This window comes from Scomber japonicus, chromosome 9 (genome assembly GCF_027409825.1).
Source record: "Scomber japonicus isolate fScoJap1 chromosome 9, fScoJap1.pri, whole genome shotgun sequence".
NCBI lineage: Eukaryota > Metazoa > Chordata > Actinopteri > Scombriformes > Scombridae > Scomber > Scomber japonicus.
The window spans coordinates 25,764,248-25,784,425 of NC_070586.1; the positions used below are offsets into that span (position 1 = coordinate 25,764,248).

Genomic DNA, 20,178 nt, shown 5'->3' on the forward strand with positions numbered 1-20,178 from the left:
GTTAAATAACAAAAGAGAAAGAAGAGATGCAAGCTGGGAAAGAGGCTCTTCAGAGCTGCACTGTACTGTGTGAGAGCCAAGACACAAGGCTGTGAGTCCAGGACACAGAATGCATCTATACATATAAAACAGACATCAAAAATACAGATACATACATACACACTAAATGAAAAACACATTCTGAGATGCTGCTGCACACCCACACATGCATTCATCTGCACAGATGCACACAGGCATGCTTAAACAAAGGCACACACCTGCGCACAGCAGGTCTGTCTGACACCATTGACCCAAGGAAGGAGGGAGGAACAAAGGGGGAAAAAAGGCAAAAGCGGGGTAAAGTAAGAAAGAGAGGGGAGGTTTAGATTGGTTTAAGGGCATAAGGTAGGGGAGTTCCAGGGGCCCTATGCTGTTTCCAGACAGTCCCAGTGTAGACTGCAGACTTCAGACAGCTGAATCCCTGGAGCCCCCGGGGCAGCATGGAAGCCACAGATGTTCTCAGGGAGCTCAGAGTAGAACGCTCGGTTAGGAGAGGGAGAGTGGGAGGTAAAGGTGTATTGTGGGAATGAAAAGAAGAAGCAAGAAAGCTCTAGAGTATAATTCCTAGAGTTCCTCAAATTCTACAGAACAAGCCTGCTAAGACATGTGGCATTACAATTTCCACTTTTTACAATGAAAGGCAGAAAATCAACACCAGACTATTCACAGGTGTTTTATGTGTCCCTGTTCCTTTGGATTTGGCAGTAAATAAGTAACACTCAAAGAGACTCCACTGATATCATTATTTGCTAGAAACTTGAACAAAGTTGTCTTGGGTGAAATCAAATAAGGACATGTAAGGACACTTTACCTCGTAGAAGGGCTTGGGGTCAGCCCAGTGGTGGCTCTCTGCGTCTTGAAGAATGCAGGTGGAGCAAACCTGGTAACAGTAGCTGGTCAGCTGGTCTCTCAAGGCCTCCACTATATCTTGGTACTTCTGGATAGGGAGCAAGGTCAGTGGTCTAGGCAGGGAGGAAGGAAACAAATCTTGGGATTACCTAATGGTAATGACTAATGCATAATCTATAATACATATGGTATATTGAGAATTAAGTAAGGGACTGCTGAGGTCAAGAGTCCAAAAGGGCAAAATCCTATAATCTAGATGCATGATTGAATACTGTATATTCAGAGAGCTATCAAACAAACATGAGGTCAAATGATTAGATGAAAGAACAGATGATTTATTCTAAAAGTTCAGTGTGACATTTCATATCCTTTAAATCTGCCTGCCTTGATACTTTCCAGAGAGAGGCAAGAGTTTAACAGGGGTGCAGGAGGCTTAAAACCTGGGGGACTGGATGGTGTAGAGAGGGGAAAGTGCTTTATGACCGGAGGGGGCACAGTGCAAGTACAGGTGGAGGGGTGCACAGGGCCAGAGGTGGGAAAACAGGAGCATAGAGGGCACCAGAGATGCCTTTAGAGGGGATCTGTGGAGAGCAGAGGTTAAGGGGGTATTACGGGGCATAAAAACTCACCAGATGTAGACACAATATGGGTGTCATTACCACCTGTCAATCATTTCTATTCCTTTTCTCTTATTTTCTACAGTCGCCTCTTCTTAATCTCAAATCTACTGGTTTCCTTTTTTAAAAAATCTGGAATTGTCTTTTTTTTTTTGCCTTAGTCACAAAGCGCACATATTTTAAAAGGAGTAATCTCTTTGATCCATTCATTCTCTCTTTATCTCGGCATAATAAATATCTTTCTTCAGATAGGAGTCATGCATAATGTTGAGAAAGGGGCTAAACATGAATAGAGAGATGTGGCAGAGGAGATTATGAACCAAGCTACTGTAAATTTGTCTGTGTTGTCCTCTTGATAGTCATTGCCATCCTCGTATTCATACTCCCAACTTGGTAACAGGATTTAGTAGCAACTGAAATTCGATGTCGATGTCTGATCTTTGCGTCAGCACAACTTAATGTCCTATACCGTCACCATCTGTGGGTTGATACATCAGTGAATTTGGCTCCCGTATGTGTTCTCAGTGTGATTATAGCACAAAGGAACATATAAGGCATGATTCTCATTTGTATATGCAACATTTGGTTCTTTGCTCGAGGAAAGTGACTCTCTTTTCAACTAACCTATCTTCATGTTGCTGCTAATTAATGCAGCCAGTCAACCCTAATCACACAGACACACATACATGTGCCACACAGCTTAAATTTGATGTTGTTGCTTCTATGGCAAGGCAGCAATAACTGTAGAGTAGTTGGGCACTTCTGCACAGATTTCCATGTTATTCATTGAGCTCACAATATTCAATCAGTCACCAATAAAAAAATGTGTCTGTCTTCCAGTGCATGCTGGAATAGACCATAGGTTAATAACACAGACATATATTGTAGATATAGATAGATAGTTAGTAAAACAAACACATATATAAATTCACTGCAGCCAGTATGATTCCCCTCCCATCCCATAATGTCCACCAACACTTGCAATCCCACCAAGACACATACACAACCTCTCCTTACACTTTAGCTAAAGAAGTAGTTAAATTCTTCAGCCTGGCATGGTAGTGCTCCAGTCGTTGGTGCACATAAATGCAAGTGGCCAGAAGAGCAGGCAAGTTCTTCAGAGGTGCAGACGATGGTATCTCCAGGGCCCTCTCCTCTAAACGACCCAACATGGCAAACGCTGCCCTGCCACACGCCTCCACAAAGCTTGATCGCACCTCCAGGAGAGAGCTGTCCCTGCAGGCTGCTGCCAAGGGTAGTAAGGCATCCATCTCCTCCATGATTGCTCCATAGAACTGAGGGGAGACAGAGGGCAAAGACAAGACAAGATGATCTCAATAACAGAGGGAAAATCTGTCAGTAAGAGAAAAAAGTGGTGGGGGAAACATCAGAAAGAGATCTCATTAGATGTAAATAATGGAACAATTGCGAGGAGTCATCAGAATGACAAGGATGTGAGCCAGAGCTGAGTATTACACATGTATTTTTTTCCTTAACATTGTGCAAGTCATTATAGCTGAAAAGCAAATATCAGTGCAAATGTAGAATACAGATGTAGAGACACTGAAGACATGCCCTCTACATAAACTTTGCTGCTGAACATGCATAATTGTTATCAGGTCAAATAAAACCTTACCATCTGAGGATACATCAACCCTCTAATTTTATAACAGCATGCATCATGTTAGCCACATTCAAACAGAAATGTTACACATGGGAAGAGATGGAGAGTCAGATGTGCTGAGAGGGAAGAAAAAGGAAAGGGTCAAGCAAAGGTGAGAGTGAGAGAAGAAGGGAGAGGGAGGGAGCTGTTTCAGCAATGTAAAAGACCTACAGCTTATTCTATAAACTGCCAGAGCAACAAGCAAGACTTATCTCATTTATCCACATTTGTCCTGGAGATAGGCCTATAGGGACAGGGCTGCCTACACCTCTCTCTATCCAGGAGCTGTAAGACGGGCTGACGATACTTAAAAAAAAGCTGAGTGAGTGTGTGCTTGCTTTTTACAAATATGCAATCTGGATATTTGCTGGTAACTGTTTTAATTAATATAATGATAGCAATGTATCAATCAGTATGGTTGACACAGTGCTACTTCATTGTTCTTCTACCAAGAAGAATAAGAAAACAATTTCACAAACATGGCACTTGATTAGCTGTGGATGACAGGAAGCTTTAAGGAGTGTGCGTGTATGTGTGCATGTGTGTGTGTGGGTAGTGTGGTGTTGGCTGCCAACTCATGCACAAAATAAATGCATAGTGTGCATAAACAGTGCTGTAGTGTAATAGTTTAATATGTATTCTGCACACTTTACAAAATTCACCATGTCCCTATTACTGTGGAGAACAATTACACACCATGACACAAAGGCTTTGACACCACTGCCATATGTGCCTCGTATTGACATCACATCGAGAAACAGTGAAAGACAATCAGGCAAGTGCCAAAGAGTCACATATGTGCAGGACTCCAAATTCAAATGTATACATCCATACAGTACATGTGAGTTATGAGTCAGGCAAATTCTCAAAAACCTTAAACCAAAGCACATTTCACTTGTTCCCAAGAGCTACAAAACCAGGTCACACTGAGGGGAAAAATGCAGAAAACTATACCAGTTTAATCAGTCAATCAATTACAGCATGTATTACTCACTTTCGAGTAATTCAAGAGTCACACACTCTATTACTTGACTTACTGTACTGGCTGGCTGGGAAGTTCGACATTCTGTCAGATCAGGGCTTCAGTGTGTGTACACAATTGACAATCTCACAATCTCTTTACACTATTTTCTCCATAAAAGCTTCCAGAGGGGTTAAAAGGCCTGGGAACAAAGGCCGTTTGGACAATTAAGTCAATATCTGACTGCATGTAGTCATTAGGAGCTTAGCTTTGAGAGAGAGAAACCAGAGGGAGACACAACACTCTACATTAACAGGGTGATGGAGATCCCCGGAGAAGCATCTTATACACATGCAGTGTTGACTCACACTCGCACCAACACACACATATTCAGCAGACAATATACATGCACACTCCCACAAAAATAACCACACGCATGCACGTCCACGTTGAAGTCGGGCTGAAACCTTAACTAGCTAAGATCAAAGTCTTGAATCCCACCAGGACTATTGCAGCAAGGTGAAAGAGATTGTATAAAGTTTTGAAGTGCTAGGGGAGGCCTGTTTGTGTGTGTGCAGAATTTGGAGTAGACAGACTAGTTGAGAACTGAACGTGCAGGTGAGCACTTGAGTGAAGTCTGAATACATAAAAAGGTACTTCTGTTGCTATAATAGAGCACTACCATCAAGGTTAGAAGGGCCCACCCAAACAAGGAGAGTTCAATCCCAGGTTCTGACAGGAGGTTGAATTCCAGCTGTTGGTGAGACACTATTTTGCATTTGGTATGCAACTGACAGCAAATAAAAAAGTACACTATCTAAAGTACTCTGATGGATGAATGGTATCATTGTAGCCAGTATATGTATGGTAATACAGACACTGAAGTGGGTTCACATGAAAAAAGTGAGGATTGAGGTATGAAGATATGAATATAAATGTGTGAAATATTGATCCATCATAATGCCGTTGAACCAGCCATATTTCATGCTTACGTCTTGTATAGTAATTTGCTCTCTGCTCAAACACTAGGGCATGTGTCAAAAAAGGACAGGGGGGAAAAATATATGTATAATATCTAACGGCCTCGTCTTGGATGTCTGTCTGGCTCAGTGTTATTGAATGCAAATGGATGCATGTATAACCTTTGGGCTGAAAGGCTCTCATCTTTGAAGCGTTGACCTACACATAAATACGTTGTACAGGTCCTGAGCACAGACAAATTCTGACACTCGTTAGCAATGAGAGCCACAAATACTGTCAGTGTAAAAAAAGGGTTAGAGAAGAAGGGGAGGAGGAGGAGGAGGAGGAAAGAGGTGAGGCAGTAATGATAAGAGTCAGTGTGTGTAGAAGAGAGGATCATGCAGCAAAGGAGGAAGATGAAGGATTGTGAACTAGACAAAGTTTCGGGAAGGAAAGCTAGGTAGTTGTTAAGCAATAGTAAATTAGGAAAGAAAATGTAGAGAAGAGAGAGAAAATACAGCATAATGCCACTTTAAATAGAAGTAAGTATATGGCAGTCCAGCCCCAAACATTGGAGAACTTTAGGCTTAATGCCTAAAGTTAGGCATTAAGCACTAAAGTTAGGCATTAAGCCTGGTCTCACATCAGAGACTGGTCTTCCTCCTGAGAAAAGTCAATCTCTGGTGTCATCTTCACCTCTCCCTGGCTTTTCCCAGGCCCTCTCTTCTCATCCCTCTCTCTCTCACTACTCCTTCTTTATCCTGCTCTCTACCCTGGCCTCTTTGCCTTTGCGATCACTCTATCTTCTCTATACACGTATTCAACACCTTTTTCGAGACCATCTATCCCTCATAATATCACACAAACTGGTTCTTGGTTTCCTTCAATCTCTCTTTTGTCCCTAGAGTCTTCCCCTCAAGTAATACTGATGACTCTTCTCAAGGCCCTTTCTGATCCAACGTGTCAACTGTGTCAGGCCCAAATCATGTGGGCTGTCCATTATAGAGAGTGCTTTCCGCTGGGACTACAAAACCATTAATCTTCCCAGGTCTGGATGATGTGTTTGGACCTGCATTGTTCAGCCAGTAAGTAATAAAGGAGGGTACAACGGGGCAAAGACATTGGTGTGTATGGTAAAACAAGTTCATGTGCAGGTCGAGGAGGGACAAGCTGGGGTCTAAGTTAATTGTGTGTAGAATGTGTATGTGTGTTTGTATATTTCTGTTTGTGTGTACATAAGGGAGCAGAGGTATTAGGTGGGCAACTGAGCTGAATTTTACATCAAAAGTGACAAATAGTGTGTAGGAGAAATTATGTTATCAAACTGTAATTATTAGAAGAATAAAACTTTCTTGGTTAAATATTGTAAGAATGAGCATGACACACAAAAAATCCTCCTACGCATAACATCTTTTTGAATATGTAGGGGTAGCCTTATGTGCATTAAGACATACTGTATTGAGTATTCCTCTTTTATCTGCATTATTATTGTGACATAGTTATGTAAATACCTTAAATCTCTCTACCAGAGTTTTCACAGGACACACATCTAATAACACACAGCTGATGCTGCATTCCACATACATTTACAGCTCTGGCAAGACACTTCACTGTCATTTTCATTCTTTCATTATTCACAAATCCACCTGAGGCTACATATTTCTTGTCCTTCCAGCTCTGCTTGTGGCCTTTTACAGAGTGGTGTGTCTTTGTTTAGGAAAGCATCTTTAGGTATCTATCTATCTATTATCTTTGGGCACTGTGAAAAGAACTGTTTAACACACATTTTTACATAAAAGACATGAGGTAATTCAATAGTAACAGCATGAGAGGAAGACTGGGTTTGGGGCACACTGGTATCTAATGCTGTAATATAAAGTGTATAGGGTGTCTTTAATCATTAAGAAGGCTTTTCTCAATTACATTAAGAACATAATATGAATGAAATAGTCTTAAAATCAACTCATTGAATTGGATTAATTAAAATATGACCTTGCTGTTATTATTGTCCAGTCATATTATTGTTGTGCATACAAACACAGCTTCACAAAGCTGAACAGCTCTTGTTAACTGACTAATTAAGCTAACTTTCAAGGCCAACTACTGCTTTCCTGATAAAATACATACGTTGCCAAATTCTTTCTACAGGGCAACTTTTAAGAGACTGTTAACAGAAAGCTAAATAACAGCCATGTTTACATTCAGAAGTTTGATTTATAAGTGACCAATTTGCATTTTGAGCATCCATCAACTGTGTAGTTTTTGACCATGCATTCAAAAGGCAGTTAATGTAGAACATATAACAAGTTACAGTACTGCGTTTGATATCAGGGAAGCTGGGGTATGATTCTGTTTACATAAGGATTACAAATTGTGCCTCTGAGGGGAAACTGAAAGATGTCAGACATGTTTTTCTACTTTTGTTTCTCTCTATAACTTGCAAAATGACCCAGCTGGCAGGCTACTCACTGTGAAACCATATGACAGACAGTGATCCTGACCATACATACATACATGACCAACATGTCAGTGTTGCATATCCCCTCATCTAGAGCACATTTGTTTAAGTTGTGTCACACCAGATACTTCACTTGTTAAGGAATCATATAACAGTGGATAACCACTGTACACTTAAAATAATTGAAATAGCCGAGTACCTTGCCTATCATTCTGGGAGTCTCTCTCTCTGGATAGGTGTAGAAGGAGTCTTCTCTGAGATGTGTGTTGCTTGCAGTGATGTTGCTCAAGGTGATTAAGGTGTGTCCTGAAGAATGGAAGGCCTCTTCTTGCTGTAGACTCTTGGTACAAACATCATCCAGCACCACTTTAACACAATGCGCCATGTGAGGGACCAGTCCTCTAAACGCTGACCTCCAGTCAAACTCCAGAACCTGTGCCCCAAAACAGAAAATGAGCCATGAACAGCCATGAATGCTGAAGAGAAAATTGCATTTTACAGCTACAAAAAGGCAAAAAGTCTTGCTTCTTTGAAAGATAAATAAAGATAATGACCCTAAATGACACTGAATAGTTGCAATAGAATAGAAAAAAAGATTTTTACAAGGGAACACATATAAAACTCTCACCTCTGATGTGTGTAGAAGTGTTTCTGCGGTGGATTTCTTGTCTTTTTCAAGATCCCTGGTCTTTTTCAATATCCCTAAATGACCAATAAAAACGTCTCTTTAATGTAAATATCATATAAGATAACATTTTAAGATATTTCAAATGTCACAATTGATATTAAACAGTAACTGTGTCTGGTCAAACTCTCCAATCATGTCAGCAAAATCTCACTGGGGATCAAAAGTGTTCACTAGTTATCACACTTCAAAGATGAATGATTATGTGGTGGCGGTCTGTGGAGTCTTTCAAATCTATGCATTATTTAGCTTGAATATTTCCATATCACTCATGATGTGCTGTATGATATTATGTGCTAAAAGCCTGACCGAATGCCAAGTGCGGAAACATGAAAGACGCTGTATAACTCAGAACAAGATATGGGTTACACTGTTCCCATGTTCCCACACAAGCCAAAATGAGACACAGTGACCGGAGAATAACTGTACATGTCTCAGAGGGAGCAGAAAACAGGCAGTAAATGCTAATGATGATGGCTTTATGAGTCTAAATTTGGGGCTTAGATAGCATAAACTACAGTATATATGGGGGTAATTCAACGAAAGGGAGATTGTGTGGATGTGTAGCGTGGTGGGGGATGATAGTAGGGTGACGTGAGACAAGCATACAGGATGTGGGGTTGGGTTGCAATTAAAAAGCGTGAACATCAAGGCCACAGTCTCCTAATCAGAAGGCGAAGAGTGAGACCCCAGGCGAGGCAATTTAGGCGAACAAGACCGCATGGAAAGGAAGAAGGAGGAAGCAGCAAGCGCATCACTTTTTGACCTTTAAGCCCATCTGATGAATTTCTGGTAATTAAGCCGTTTGATTGCCTGGAATTAATGATTTGGATAACTGCCCTTTAAAGGCTGTTTACCTCACTGTAAATTGAGCCTTTCTGCAAGTCTTGTTTTTGTAAATGTAACCTTTGTGGAAATTACTCCATGCACCAAAAGCTTTCATTTAACATCTCTGTAGCAGCAGTTCAAAGGGGAGAGAGGAAAAGGGTACTAAAGGCTTATATAACACCCAAGATAATTCCCTACTAAAATAACACATTTCTTCAGACACAACTCAGACATCCTGCTAGAAGTAACGTGTGTGTGTGTGTGTGTGTGTGTGTGTGTGTGTGTGTGTGTGTGTGTAACTTGACAGTTTGTGCCTGGAGGAGTTGCACACATGCAGGGCTGTAGCCAGAGTTTTAAGAATTCAGAGGTCATGAGTCCTTTTACTTACACACATTTGGACTATTAACATTTTATCTATTCATCAATAAACTATCCTCTATCTTAAAATAGTGAAATGTAAGGATATGGCACTTCAGGCTACTTAGACTTCAAACATTTTCAACCCCCCCCCCCCCCCAGAGGTAGCACAACTCTGATTACATGAAATGTATGTGTATGTGTGTATTTTGGAGAGAGAGTTGTACCTTTTACACTGGGAGTCTCTCCTGTACAATTAATGAAGGTCATGTTAGTGACCAACTCCCTTATATTGCTCTCAAATCCCAGCAGGGTGCAGGCCAGCTGGGTTAACGCCCTCAACTGGTGGGAGGTTAAACTGAAGCTTCTGCTTTTCATGGGAAGATCCACTGGTGCTGTGAAGAAAGAAAAATAAGATAGAATGTAATAGTGGAAAGTATGACTAACATAGAAATAGAGGAATGAGAGCTACACTACGGTTTACAGCTCAGTAAAGGAATAAACAATTTCATGAAAATTGTTTTTCAACCCAACCTCCCAACTCAGAAAACACCCTCCATCCTCAAGTCTTGCCTTACACGCCACCTCTTATAAATACCAACCCATTCATGTTTTCCCAATACACAGCATAAACAAAGAGACAGTGAAAAAATATGCAAAACTTTGCTCCCTGAGAAGTCACACATGCACATCCTTCTTTCTCTGCACAAAACTTTTCTCCCCCTAACCCACCAATGACCCCCTCGGCAAATATGGATTTCCCATTTTGGAGGCTGCCAAAGCCATCACCCGGGGGATGTTCCGCATTAAGCTGGAGAATGGGCGGCTGGGAGATGCGTTGCCATACTCCCAGACACATGCACAAATACTTTTGTGTGTCCGCTTAAATGAGCTCCTCCACTGCAAAGGCATTTGGGAATGGATGAGCTCAGTATTAGCCTTGACTCTGAAAGCGCAGAGATGATTGAGTGTTGAGAGGGAAAGAAAGAAGAGGGGGGCCCTTTTCCAATAATTGTAACATTATTGCCTCTGGATCCTAATGTAATTTTGCCATATTGTTAAACAAAATCTGACAATATGACAACACACTCTCCCTAAGGATGTGTGGTTTAATCATGCATGAGGTTTGACTATGTGTGTGTGTATCTATGTGTGTATGTTTACATGAGTGTTTATGAATGAGAGTTGATGCAATTTTGTGTGTTGGTGTCTGTCGGGTGTGCACACGTGTGTTTATGTGCATGTAATGCAGGTCATTATGAATAACTTGATTTGTAGAAGACACTTTCACACACATTTGCACATGTCAGTCTTGCAAGATAATTGCCACACTGCAACCAGACTGTGGTCACCAAGGAATATATTCTGACCTCAAGTTTGTTTGTGTTTGCAAGTCTAAGTGTATACATCTATTTATGTGTATGTGTGTGGGCATGCATCAGTGAAATCGCATGTGAATAGTGGCGTAATTATTTGGTGTGTGTCTGACTGTGTGCATGCATGTGTGTGTATGTGTGTATGTGTGTGTGTGTAATTAAGCTGCATGGGTCTGCAGCTCAGCAGCTCCTCTGTAATGGGGTCCAGTGGGAGCCTGAGCTGGAGAGACTACCTCACACTGCATGTGTACATGCGTGACCTGGCTGACACCCACGTGGCAGACTCACTCTCCAGCTTGCACATTTACGCACGCACCACCAATCATGTCTATTTCTTATGTCAGCAGCAAATCAACACAGAGCTTTTTGTGCCTCAGTGATGGGGCAAACTGAAGCTGTCAGAAACTCAAAAGTAAGCAATCTAACCAGATGAGACTGGGACACAAAAGTACAGAAGCGTATTGCTGCCACACCAGAAAAAAAAAACGGATCAGTATCACGTTATAATGTGATAGTTTCTTGTTATAACATAAAACTTTTCATGTAATAACGTGATAGTTTCTTATTATAACATAAAACTTTTCACATTATAACGTTATAATTTATATTGTTATAACATGAAACATTTCACGTTACAGTATAATGTGATAAATTAGTCTCAGGCGGAGGTGGACCCTGGTTAATCAGGTTTTGAACTGGCATCTGGCCTTTTGCAGTGAACTGGCATCACCATGGAGCCTTCCGTGCCCCTCCAGCTGATCAATGAGAAATGATGCTACCTCCAGAGGGTCAGACTCATTCTTCCTTCTGTAGAGCCCCATGCATTTTAAAATCCTTCTTAGTGTACACATACTTATCACAATATCATCCACCACATTCAATAACAGCAGAATCTTGCCATGTCTCAACCCAAGCATGAAGTAGAACTTGATCAAATCCTGTAAATGAGCCATATTCCTCAATGAATCCGTTCTCCACACAGCGTTTCCTCATTCCCACAACATGAAAAGTTTTATGTTATAACAAGAAACTATCACGTTATAACATGAAAAGTTTTATGTTATAATAAGAAACTATCACGTTATAACATGAAACGTTTCACGTTATAACATGATACTGATCCATTTTTTTTCCTGGCGGGGCAGCACTACGCTGCTGTACAAAAGAGACAAAGCCGCTGGATTCACTAAAAAGCTATCACACCACCTCCACCCGTCCCACTTTCTGTGGGGCATTAATCTGAGCACCACTTTATCTTGAGCATCACCTTTTCTGAAGCATCATCTCTGTCTCTTCTCACCATTCATTCCTTTCATACCCTTAACCTATGACTGTTTCAGTCACTAAGTCACACACTAAATAGTCGCACATGACCTTGATGTTTAGTAATGCTCTGCCTCAGCCTCTCATTGAGTGCTGTCGCCCAGGCTATATAGGTATTTATAGTTGTCTTCCTAGCCAAATAGCCCTATAGCCATAGCAGTCTAGTACACAGCCATCTAAACCTCATTATACCTTTGTCACAACAGTGAGGCCAAATGGAGGCTTTCATAGCTGGTTGATGGAGAGGGTGTGCTTAGAAGCACCCAGGTGTGTCATATAGCATAGTACATAGCATGTCCCATAGAGCAGAATGAGGAAGATCACAAGCAAGCACAAAGGTTCAACCAAGGGTCAATGTACTGAGAATCAATAAGGTGCTGAAAGCAGGGCAAAAAGTCATACAAGATGTTTATATAAGAGAGCTCCTCTGAATGACATCATAGTGTGAGGATGTTCTTGTGAACAAAAAGAAAATGAATAGCTTGCCATATTACTGTGATAACCATAAACGCAGTCTGCATCTCAGAAACCCTCAAAGCAAGCAATCATGGGGCAGGTGGGAAAGAGAGGGGGGGTTCATAAGGGCAAAGATAAATGTTTTAAAAAAAACTGAACTCTGTGGGTCTACAGTGGCCAGTCTCAGTTTGTAGCTTTTAACAATGACAACAATGTAACACAAAGGAAAAAAACAAACAGAGCAGGTATTTTTGGCGAGCCATCAGTCTTCTCCTTGTCTGTCTCTCCTGTGGGTTCCACCATCAGCTCCACAGCACACAGTCTCTCTCTCTCTCGCATACACACACATATGTGCACAAACACATCCTGCTCTTGACTGGCAGGGAGCAGAGACAGAGGGGAGAGAGGAGGGGATCTAGGGGAAGGGAAAGGGGTGGTGGTTAGGGATGAAAACATGGGGAAGAGAGGGAGGGAAAGAGAGGGAGAGGCGGGATAAGGGAATTCCCTTAGCAGTTGTTATTGATTCCGGTGTTTACGGGCGAATAGTTTAGTGCCGTTTACAAAACAGAACAGATGCAGCCAGTGAGCAAAAAGGTAAACAATTGCTGTGTGGCGGGCTGCCAAATCCCCAGTCTGATGTATTAAACTCACGGTGAAGAGCATTTCCCCTTTGGCTGCACTTATTGCCACTTCATTTCCTCTTCACTCACATACACACTCTCTCCTTCTTGCCATCTCTCCCCTTCTCTGTGTCTCTCTTTCTCTCCCATTCTCTCATTTATCTGAGAAAAAAAGGAGAAGAGCGTAGGACGCTTTTTGCCGTCTGGCTAGTTTCTGTCCTTCTATGACCCAGGAGGCCCAGTCCTTCCTAACAGAGCCATTAGTAGGGGGAATTGCATGTGTCTGACATGGCCGAAAACCAATTATTAGACACTTTCTACCAAATGATGCCCAAGTCTTTGGGGAATGGGCAATCATGCAATAATTTAGCCACTGATTTAATTTCTCTCCAGCACAGCATATCTCTCTCTCTCATCCCCTGTCCCTCATCGTCCCCTCTTTCTCTCATTCTGTCCCTCTGTAGTGTAAATCAGACCATCAGAGGGGTGGCCTGCCTCTCTCTTACCACACTGTCCAACTGGCCTCTTTAATCATGTGATTAAAATGTGTAAAGACGAGCTATTTGTGTTTCTGTAGATGTGTGTATTGCGCAGCCCGTCTAAAAATGATGTAAGCATTTGGTCTCAGTAAATTCAGACAGATAAGGAAGGAAGATGCTCAAAAGGCAAGGCAATGTTAGCATGCCACACACAACGGAAATACAAGGTGCTTTAAGTATTGAATAAAAAGATAAAACACAATTACACAAATAAAAGTATTGTTATTATTCTTGTTGTGAGTGCTATAATTTATATCTGAGATGAGGATAACACACTTTTCAGACCTTTTTGCTTTCTAATTGATTGATGACACCATATGATGCAAGGCAAAGAAGGACCAGGCAAAAGAGCTGTTTAAATTTTGGTATCATCTGTATAAGTATGGTATTTAAACAAGAGCATGTAGCATTTGAATAGAAGGGGACCAAGTATTGACTCTTTTGGGACAAATGGTATGGTAAAGCATTTCCTGTCTTACAAAAAGTTACTGAGGCCTGAACCTAAAGCTGTTTAGCTCAAACATCTAAACTCAACAGCCTTTAAAAATAAAAGTAACACTGAGCAAAGCAAAGCAGCAACAGTGAAAACAAAATGTCAACTGACAACTTGACATGACTCAACACAACCCTCCTGTTTCTCCTGCAGTGGAATCACCATTTTTTCTCAGCATGATGTCTGATACAGATGTTAACCAACCTAACCAGGGACTAAAATAGGCTGGTTCATCCCCTTCTTATGTATGTGTGTTTGTGTGTGTGTGTGTGTGTGTGTGTGTGTGTGTGTGTGTGTGTGTGTGTGTGTGTGTGTGTGTGTGTGTGTGTGTGTGTTTTGCTCTTGGGGTGTTACGCTATGGTTGCCGAACACTTCTGTGTGTTTCATTTTGTGCCTGTGTTTTTTGTGTGTCCATGCCTCCTTCTGTGCTCATCTTATAGGGTGTCAAGCAGGGTCATGTGGGTGCCTTAGGGTACGTCTGTGCATGTACGTGTGCGTACGTTGGTAGAGGGCTATGAGCCACAGTGGACCGCCCGCTAGGCCTTGTGACAGCTGGGGTCTTCTTCGTCAGTTGCAGCCCACTGCTCCCTCAGACAGCCTTATTATGGGAGGCCGCCTGCTGTGATTCCCCAATACACACGCTGACACATGCACACACAAGCACACACACACACCACTGAAGCCCTGGTCTCTGGTGGCTATTTCCCTAGGTACTGTCCAACAAGGCCACAGCAGGAGCCACCTGCCCTTCACAGAAGGGTAAAGTAGCAATATTTGATATCTCAATTAAGTTGCCTTACCAAGAAAGTAATGGTGGTTGGCGGTGGGGTTTTTTTTTGTAATGTCAAATATGTTTGTTTCTTTCTATCTTTCTTCTCTCTTTGTTTTTGTCTCTCTTTGCAGTGAATACTGACAGTAAGATAGGGTTTAAGATTTCTCTGGCTTCCTCCGCCTACTTGAACCGAGCAGCCTGGATGAAGAAAACTGAGGAATGTATTGTCATGATGGGGGCATTTCATTAAAAGCCACTTGTTTAGTGCCCTTGTTTGCATTATTGTTTTCAAGCCCTCAGCGAATCACTCTGACTCTTCATCACGAACTGCTGGCTGCTCTCAATAAGCCAGTCATTTTTGTCTGTGCTTTCTCAATAGAAGGTGCCAGGAAAATGTTCATATCCTTGAGCTTTTCAAGAGTGAGACACAAAAGACATTGTGACCACTCGGAGGAAATGGAAAAAAAATAAATGGCATGCATAATACACATTCTCAAGAGCCATGAAACATTTTCTTTTCTGTGATTTCATTGGAGCCACGATTTAGAGAAAATGAATACTGGGACACACTCACACATAAACACAACCAGAGAATAAAGACCCAGCTCATCTTATTAAGATTAGTAAACAACCACTTGCTCTATGTGGTAACTTTCTTAAACAAGGCCTTTTCAGCATCTACCAGGACAGGAAGAGAGCGGCATAAAAAAGCACCATCCTTAACTGGAAGCATCACACAAACACACATGCCCACGTGTACACAGAGACTCACACAAACCCCCCTACCTTGCCCATAATTACATGGCAGCATGCGGGTGCACGTCCCTGGCTGACAGTGTGTATAAACTCAGGCAGAGATATGATCTAGTGAGGAGCTGCTCTTATTAAATATTAACAAATGCCATTCCCAAGTAGCCTCAATCCCCACAAGCACCTCCAATGCCAGTCAGAGCCTCAGCCTAGCTATCTCGCGTCACTACAGAACCTCTCTCCCTGCTGAATAGGCTGCTGTGCTTTCTCTAAGAAAGAGTTCAAAGAGCCAGAAAGGGCGAGGAAGGGGGTGCGGTGGGGGTGGATGTGCTTTATATACATGTTCTAACTCAATTCTTTTTTATCTATAGGGAGCTGCAGACGTAGTCATATAGGGAAATTAGTGGAAGTGGAATTCAAATCAGCGCTATCAGAATGGGGTTGCAAAGTGTTTGAACAGAATTTCACAACCTCGACTTCACCCTTGTGGTCGATTGTTGGGGAATAAATTGTATGTGTGTATGCAGAGAAGTTGGAATGAAAGCTTTTGATGTCCTACAAAAACACGGATCTCCTATGCATACGTATGAAAATTACCATATGGAAATTTAATGATGCATTTTTAAAAAGGAGGTATTAAATTACTCTTGATCACACAATTTTCTAAGTAAGCCTGCAATTACTGTAGTGTGCACAGACACATACTCACATCGAGTAAAAGACAAATGGGCAGCCACAGGCACATGACACATGCTCAAAGGTGACAACATGCACTCTTGCAACCACCCCCCCCCCCCCCTCCCCATACACACACACACCCAACATGAAGTAAAAGGTGAAAACATAAATAAAAGTGCACCATAGCAAATGGGTTTGGTGCTTCTACACGACTGCACCACATTATCTAGAGGTTTAGCAAATTCTAATAACCTCTGCCAACTGTATTATCAGAAACAATAATTAGCTAAACTGTTGAAAAAAACAGTGGGAATTGTCTCTATGAATACATTTTACTAAATGTGACTATAAAAAAATCATAGATTTATACAGCTAAGAAATTAGATTATAGTTTTAAGGTATAAAACCTCTTACTGATGACCAGCAGAATATCAGTGCCATGACTGCAAATGTATCTGACAGGTGAGGACACTGAAAAAAATACAGTATTTTTCTTTACTTTGGCAAAGTGCACCACACATACACCTACACACACACACACAGACACACACACACAGACACACACACACACACACACACACACACACATAGTTACATGTACATGCAGACTTGGCCCACCCACTCCCCGGCAGACTCAGTGAGGTGTGTTGGTAAGGTTTAAAGCCTGTATTGTTCCTGACCAGCCAACCTGTCGGACCCACTCCCCAGTCTCACTGTTCACCCCATTACACTTGGAAAACTACAAGAAAATGGGAAAAGACAAGAAAAGAAAAAGGGAGAGGAAGTGGATGCGAGAGCGATGGAGTAAAGGAAATGCAGGGAAAAGGAAGAAAAGGAAGAAAAATAAAAAGGGCTAAGACCCTTCACATCCGTCTAGGTACAATGTCAAAGCCTGCCTTTGAGTCGGTAGGGTTAAAAGAGGAGGCAGATCTTGCCGTGAACGCTGTTAAATGGTTCAGTGGTTTGACAGTGGCTGATGCTACAGACAGCGCTGCTCCCCTGGGAGCCTGCACAGTCTCCCGGGCATGGCTCTTATCAAAATATACCTACCGCCTGCCTCTACTGCAGAAATAAACAATAACACAGCAGGGAAGGAAGAAGAGATCTAAGGAGTCATTGGATGTTTATGAAAATAGAATCACTTTTTGTTACCACTGTCATAATTGTCTTGACAATTATGGGCGTAGCATACAGTATAGACAGTAAAGTGTGAAAGCAGATTATGCATTAATGTTCGAGCTTTGGCTCTTTAGGAGCCACGGGCGTTTGGGTGGTGGATATGTGGGTTCTTGGGCTTTTTGGGGGGGACTTAAAACATGAACAACACAAAAATGTAATCCCAATTGTAGCCCTCAAAGCTGTGTTGCAGCCGATAGTCAAACACACACAGGCACACACGCACGCACACGCACGCACACACACACACACACACACACACACACATACACACACGTAAACCCAGCACAGGCAAAACTGCTCCATTTTACCATCATTACACAGCACGGGTCCCCCGCTCCCTTTGGAGCCGTGTTCTGCCTCCGGTGCTACATTTGACGGTTTGTTGAGCGGCACGTAGGTGTGTAGCCTCCGTCGCGTTACGTGATCAAACAGTCCAACTGACGCATGGCCAATTATCCTGGCTGCCTCCTCTCATCTCACGTTTAAGGAGAGGGAAAGTAAAAACCAGAGAGGGAGATGGAAAGAGAGAGATGGAGGGAGGGAGAGACGGAGAGAAAGAAGCAAGGCTGGTGGTGTGTTTATCGAAGAATGGCAGATGTAAAAGCACTCTTCTCCCTGTTCCGCAGGGAAGCTGACATGTGCACCATTTCTAAAAAAGTAAACAATGGCTCACACACTTTACATTTTTTTTATGGTGGTGAATCTTTACCCTCAGCAAGCCGTAAATAGGCCAATATGAAACAAACAAAGAGAATATGAGGGGAATTGAGTATCAAAAGTGACACAGTGTGTGACGGCCTGTGCTCTTCTCTTGTCTCAGTGTATAACATCACTGCCTGTGCCATCACAGTGACATATTCTGCATTAGTTGCAACTATTCAAAGTATTTCTTCATATTTTTCATCTCTCAAATGTCCTTTTCACTGTGTGGCAGAGTTGAGAAAATGTTGAACCTTGCTCTCACACCAACTCCTTCTTGCCTCCCTGTTGTTCTTCCTACATGGCTGTATCACTGCTCAAATGTAAGAGGAAAGTTTAGATGAATCAATTTCCCCCTTTCCGCTATAAGGTCCTGTTGTCTGAAGCCACTAATGCGCCTCCACACTTGTCATGTTATCAAATACTTTTTGATTTTAATAAATGAAATTGCTGTAAAGAAGATAGTAAAGCTATGCTTATCAACCAAAACTAACCATTGGCCAAGATGACAATATTACGATAGTACATATTACCTTAGTTGCATGGTGAAGAAGTTCTGACACTGTAAAGTAGTCAGAACTTGGATATGTTTTTGACATTCTTGGGATCAGGGCTCATCAAGGTCATAGATGAAGTATGCGGTAAATAGTGTTTATAAGTAATTTCAAAAGAAACCTTGGCCCTGGAAATGCTACTCTTGTCTTTTTGTTGGTAAAGAGGAAAGTGAGGCAGACGGGAAACAGGGCAGTAAAAAGAAAGCAATTACAATGGGAACAGCAGTTACTGACAATCACTTACAGAGGCCTTGGCTCTGGCTCAGATCACTACACACTGCAGTTGGAAAGTAACAGAAAAGTAAAAATTGAGAGCAGGGTGAGAGAAAATCGTTAGCCTTTATTGGGTAACAATAAGAAGCAGGAGAAGAAGGGGAGAAATGGAAGAGAAAAAAAGAGCAGTGAGGTACATCTAAATAAACTCAAAACCATAGCCTAAGAGAGAGAATAAAAAGCAAAATAAGCAAAAAGAGTAAAATAACATGAACAAGTCTAAATAAATAAATAAAATGAACCACTTACCTACGGTTGCCCGGGACCTGGCTGAGTATTTCTTGATCTTGCTGCTGAACGTGGTGTTGTCCCTCAGGGCTGTCTCAGATTCTCTCTCCACCAGGGAGGCCAATTCGCGAGCCACAGTGCTGAGGTAGGCTACATTAAGGAAACCCAGGATGGTGTGTGGCTCTGCTAGTCTTGGAAGGACATGGAGGTCCTCTGTGAGGGCTTGGGTTAGAGCTGGGACCACAGAGCGGAAGCCCATGGTCAGTTTGTCAAAGCCAGTCTCACCGCCTGGGCTGGAGCTCATGGCAGAGTGCAGAAGAACCAACACAGATTGGCTTCTTAGGCCCTGGATAAGGATAATCACAATAATATCTCATTGTAAAATTAGAACCGTATCATATTGGTGAAGTAAGTACAATCCAAAAAACCCTAGTTCATAAGGAAACTATACTTGAAACAGAGAATTACAGATAATTACAGAATACTTCACAAGATATTTTACTATTTCAATGTACCTGGTAATGTGTGAGAGCTTCAGACTCGGGGTAAAGGAAGCAAAGCTGCTGCAGGCACTGGACACGTTCAGCGACAGACAAAGTAGAAGTTAGTCTGGGTCCAGGATGGTCTGGGCTACGGGAAGCCAGTCGGTTCAGCAGGTGCCGGCGTAGCTGGAGACGCACATCATCCCACACTTCCTGGATCTTCAAATGGAAGAATCAAATGGAATGGAGGTACAAAAACACAACAATAATCAACAATACCACATTTACAGTAGGAGATATCTGAAAAGTGGCCATGATTGAGGAAATCTTTTGCTGGAG

The 20,178-nt window shown here is 42.0% G+C and overlaps 1 protein-coding gene across 1 annotated transcript in view; it reads right to left on the reverse strand.

The window, feature by feature from the left end:
* Positions 1 to 20,178, reverse strand: part of kiaa0825 (KIAA0825 ortholog) — a 110,943-nt gene that overhangs the window by 80,368 nt on the left and 10,397 nt on the right. The window contains exons 4-10 of the mRNA XM_053326108.1: positions 19,873 to 20,058; positions 19,379 to 19,703; positions 9,645 to 9,812; positions 8,176 to 8,249; positions 7,747 to 7,980; positions 2,523 to 2,800; positions 851 to 1,001 (exon numbers count right to left, since the gene is read on the reverse strand). Of these exons, the coding sequence (XP_053182083.1) occupies positions 851 to 1,001; positions 2,523 to 2,800; positions 7,747 to 7,980; positions 8,176 to 8,249; positions 9,645 to 9,812; positions 19,379 to 19,703; positions 19,873 to 20,058 (1,416 nt within the window). The remainder of the gene's footprint in view (positions 1 to 850; positions 1,002 to 2,522; positions 2,801 to 7,746; positions 7,981 to 8,175; positions 8,250 to 9,644; positions 9,813 to 19,378; positions 19,704 to 19,872; positions 20,059 to 20,178) is intronic.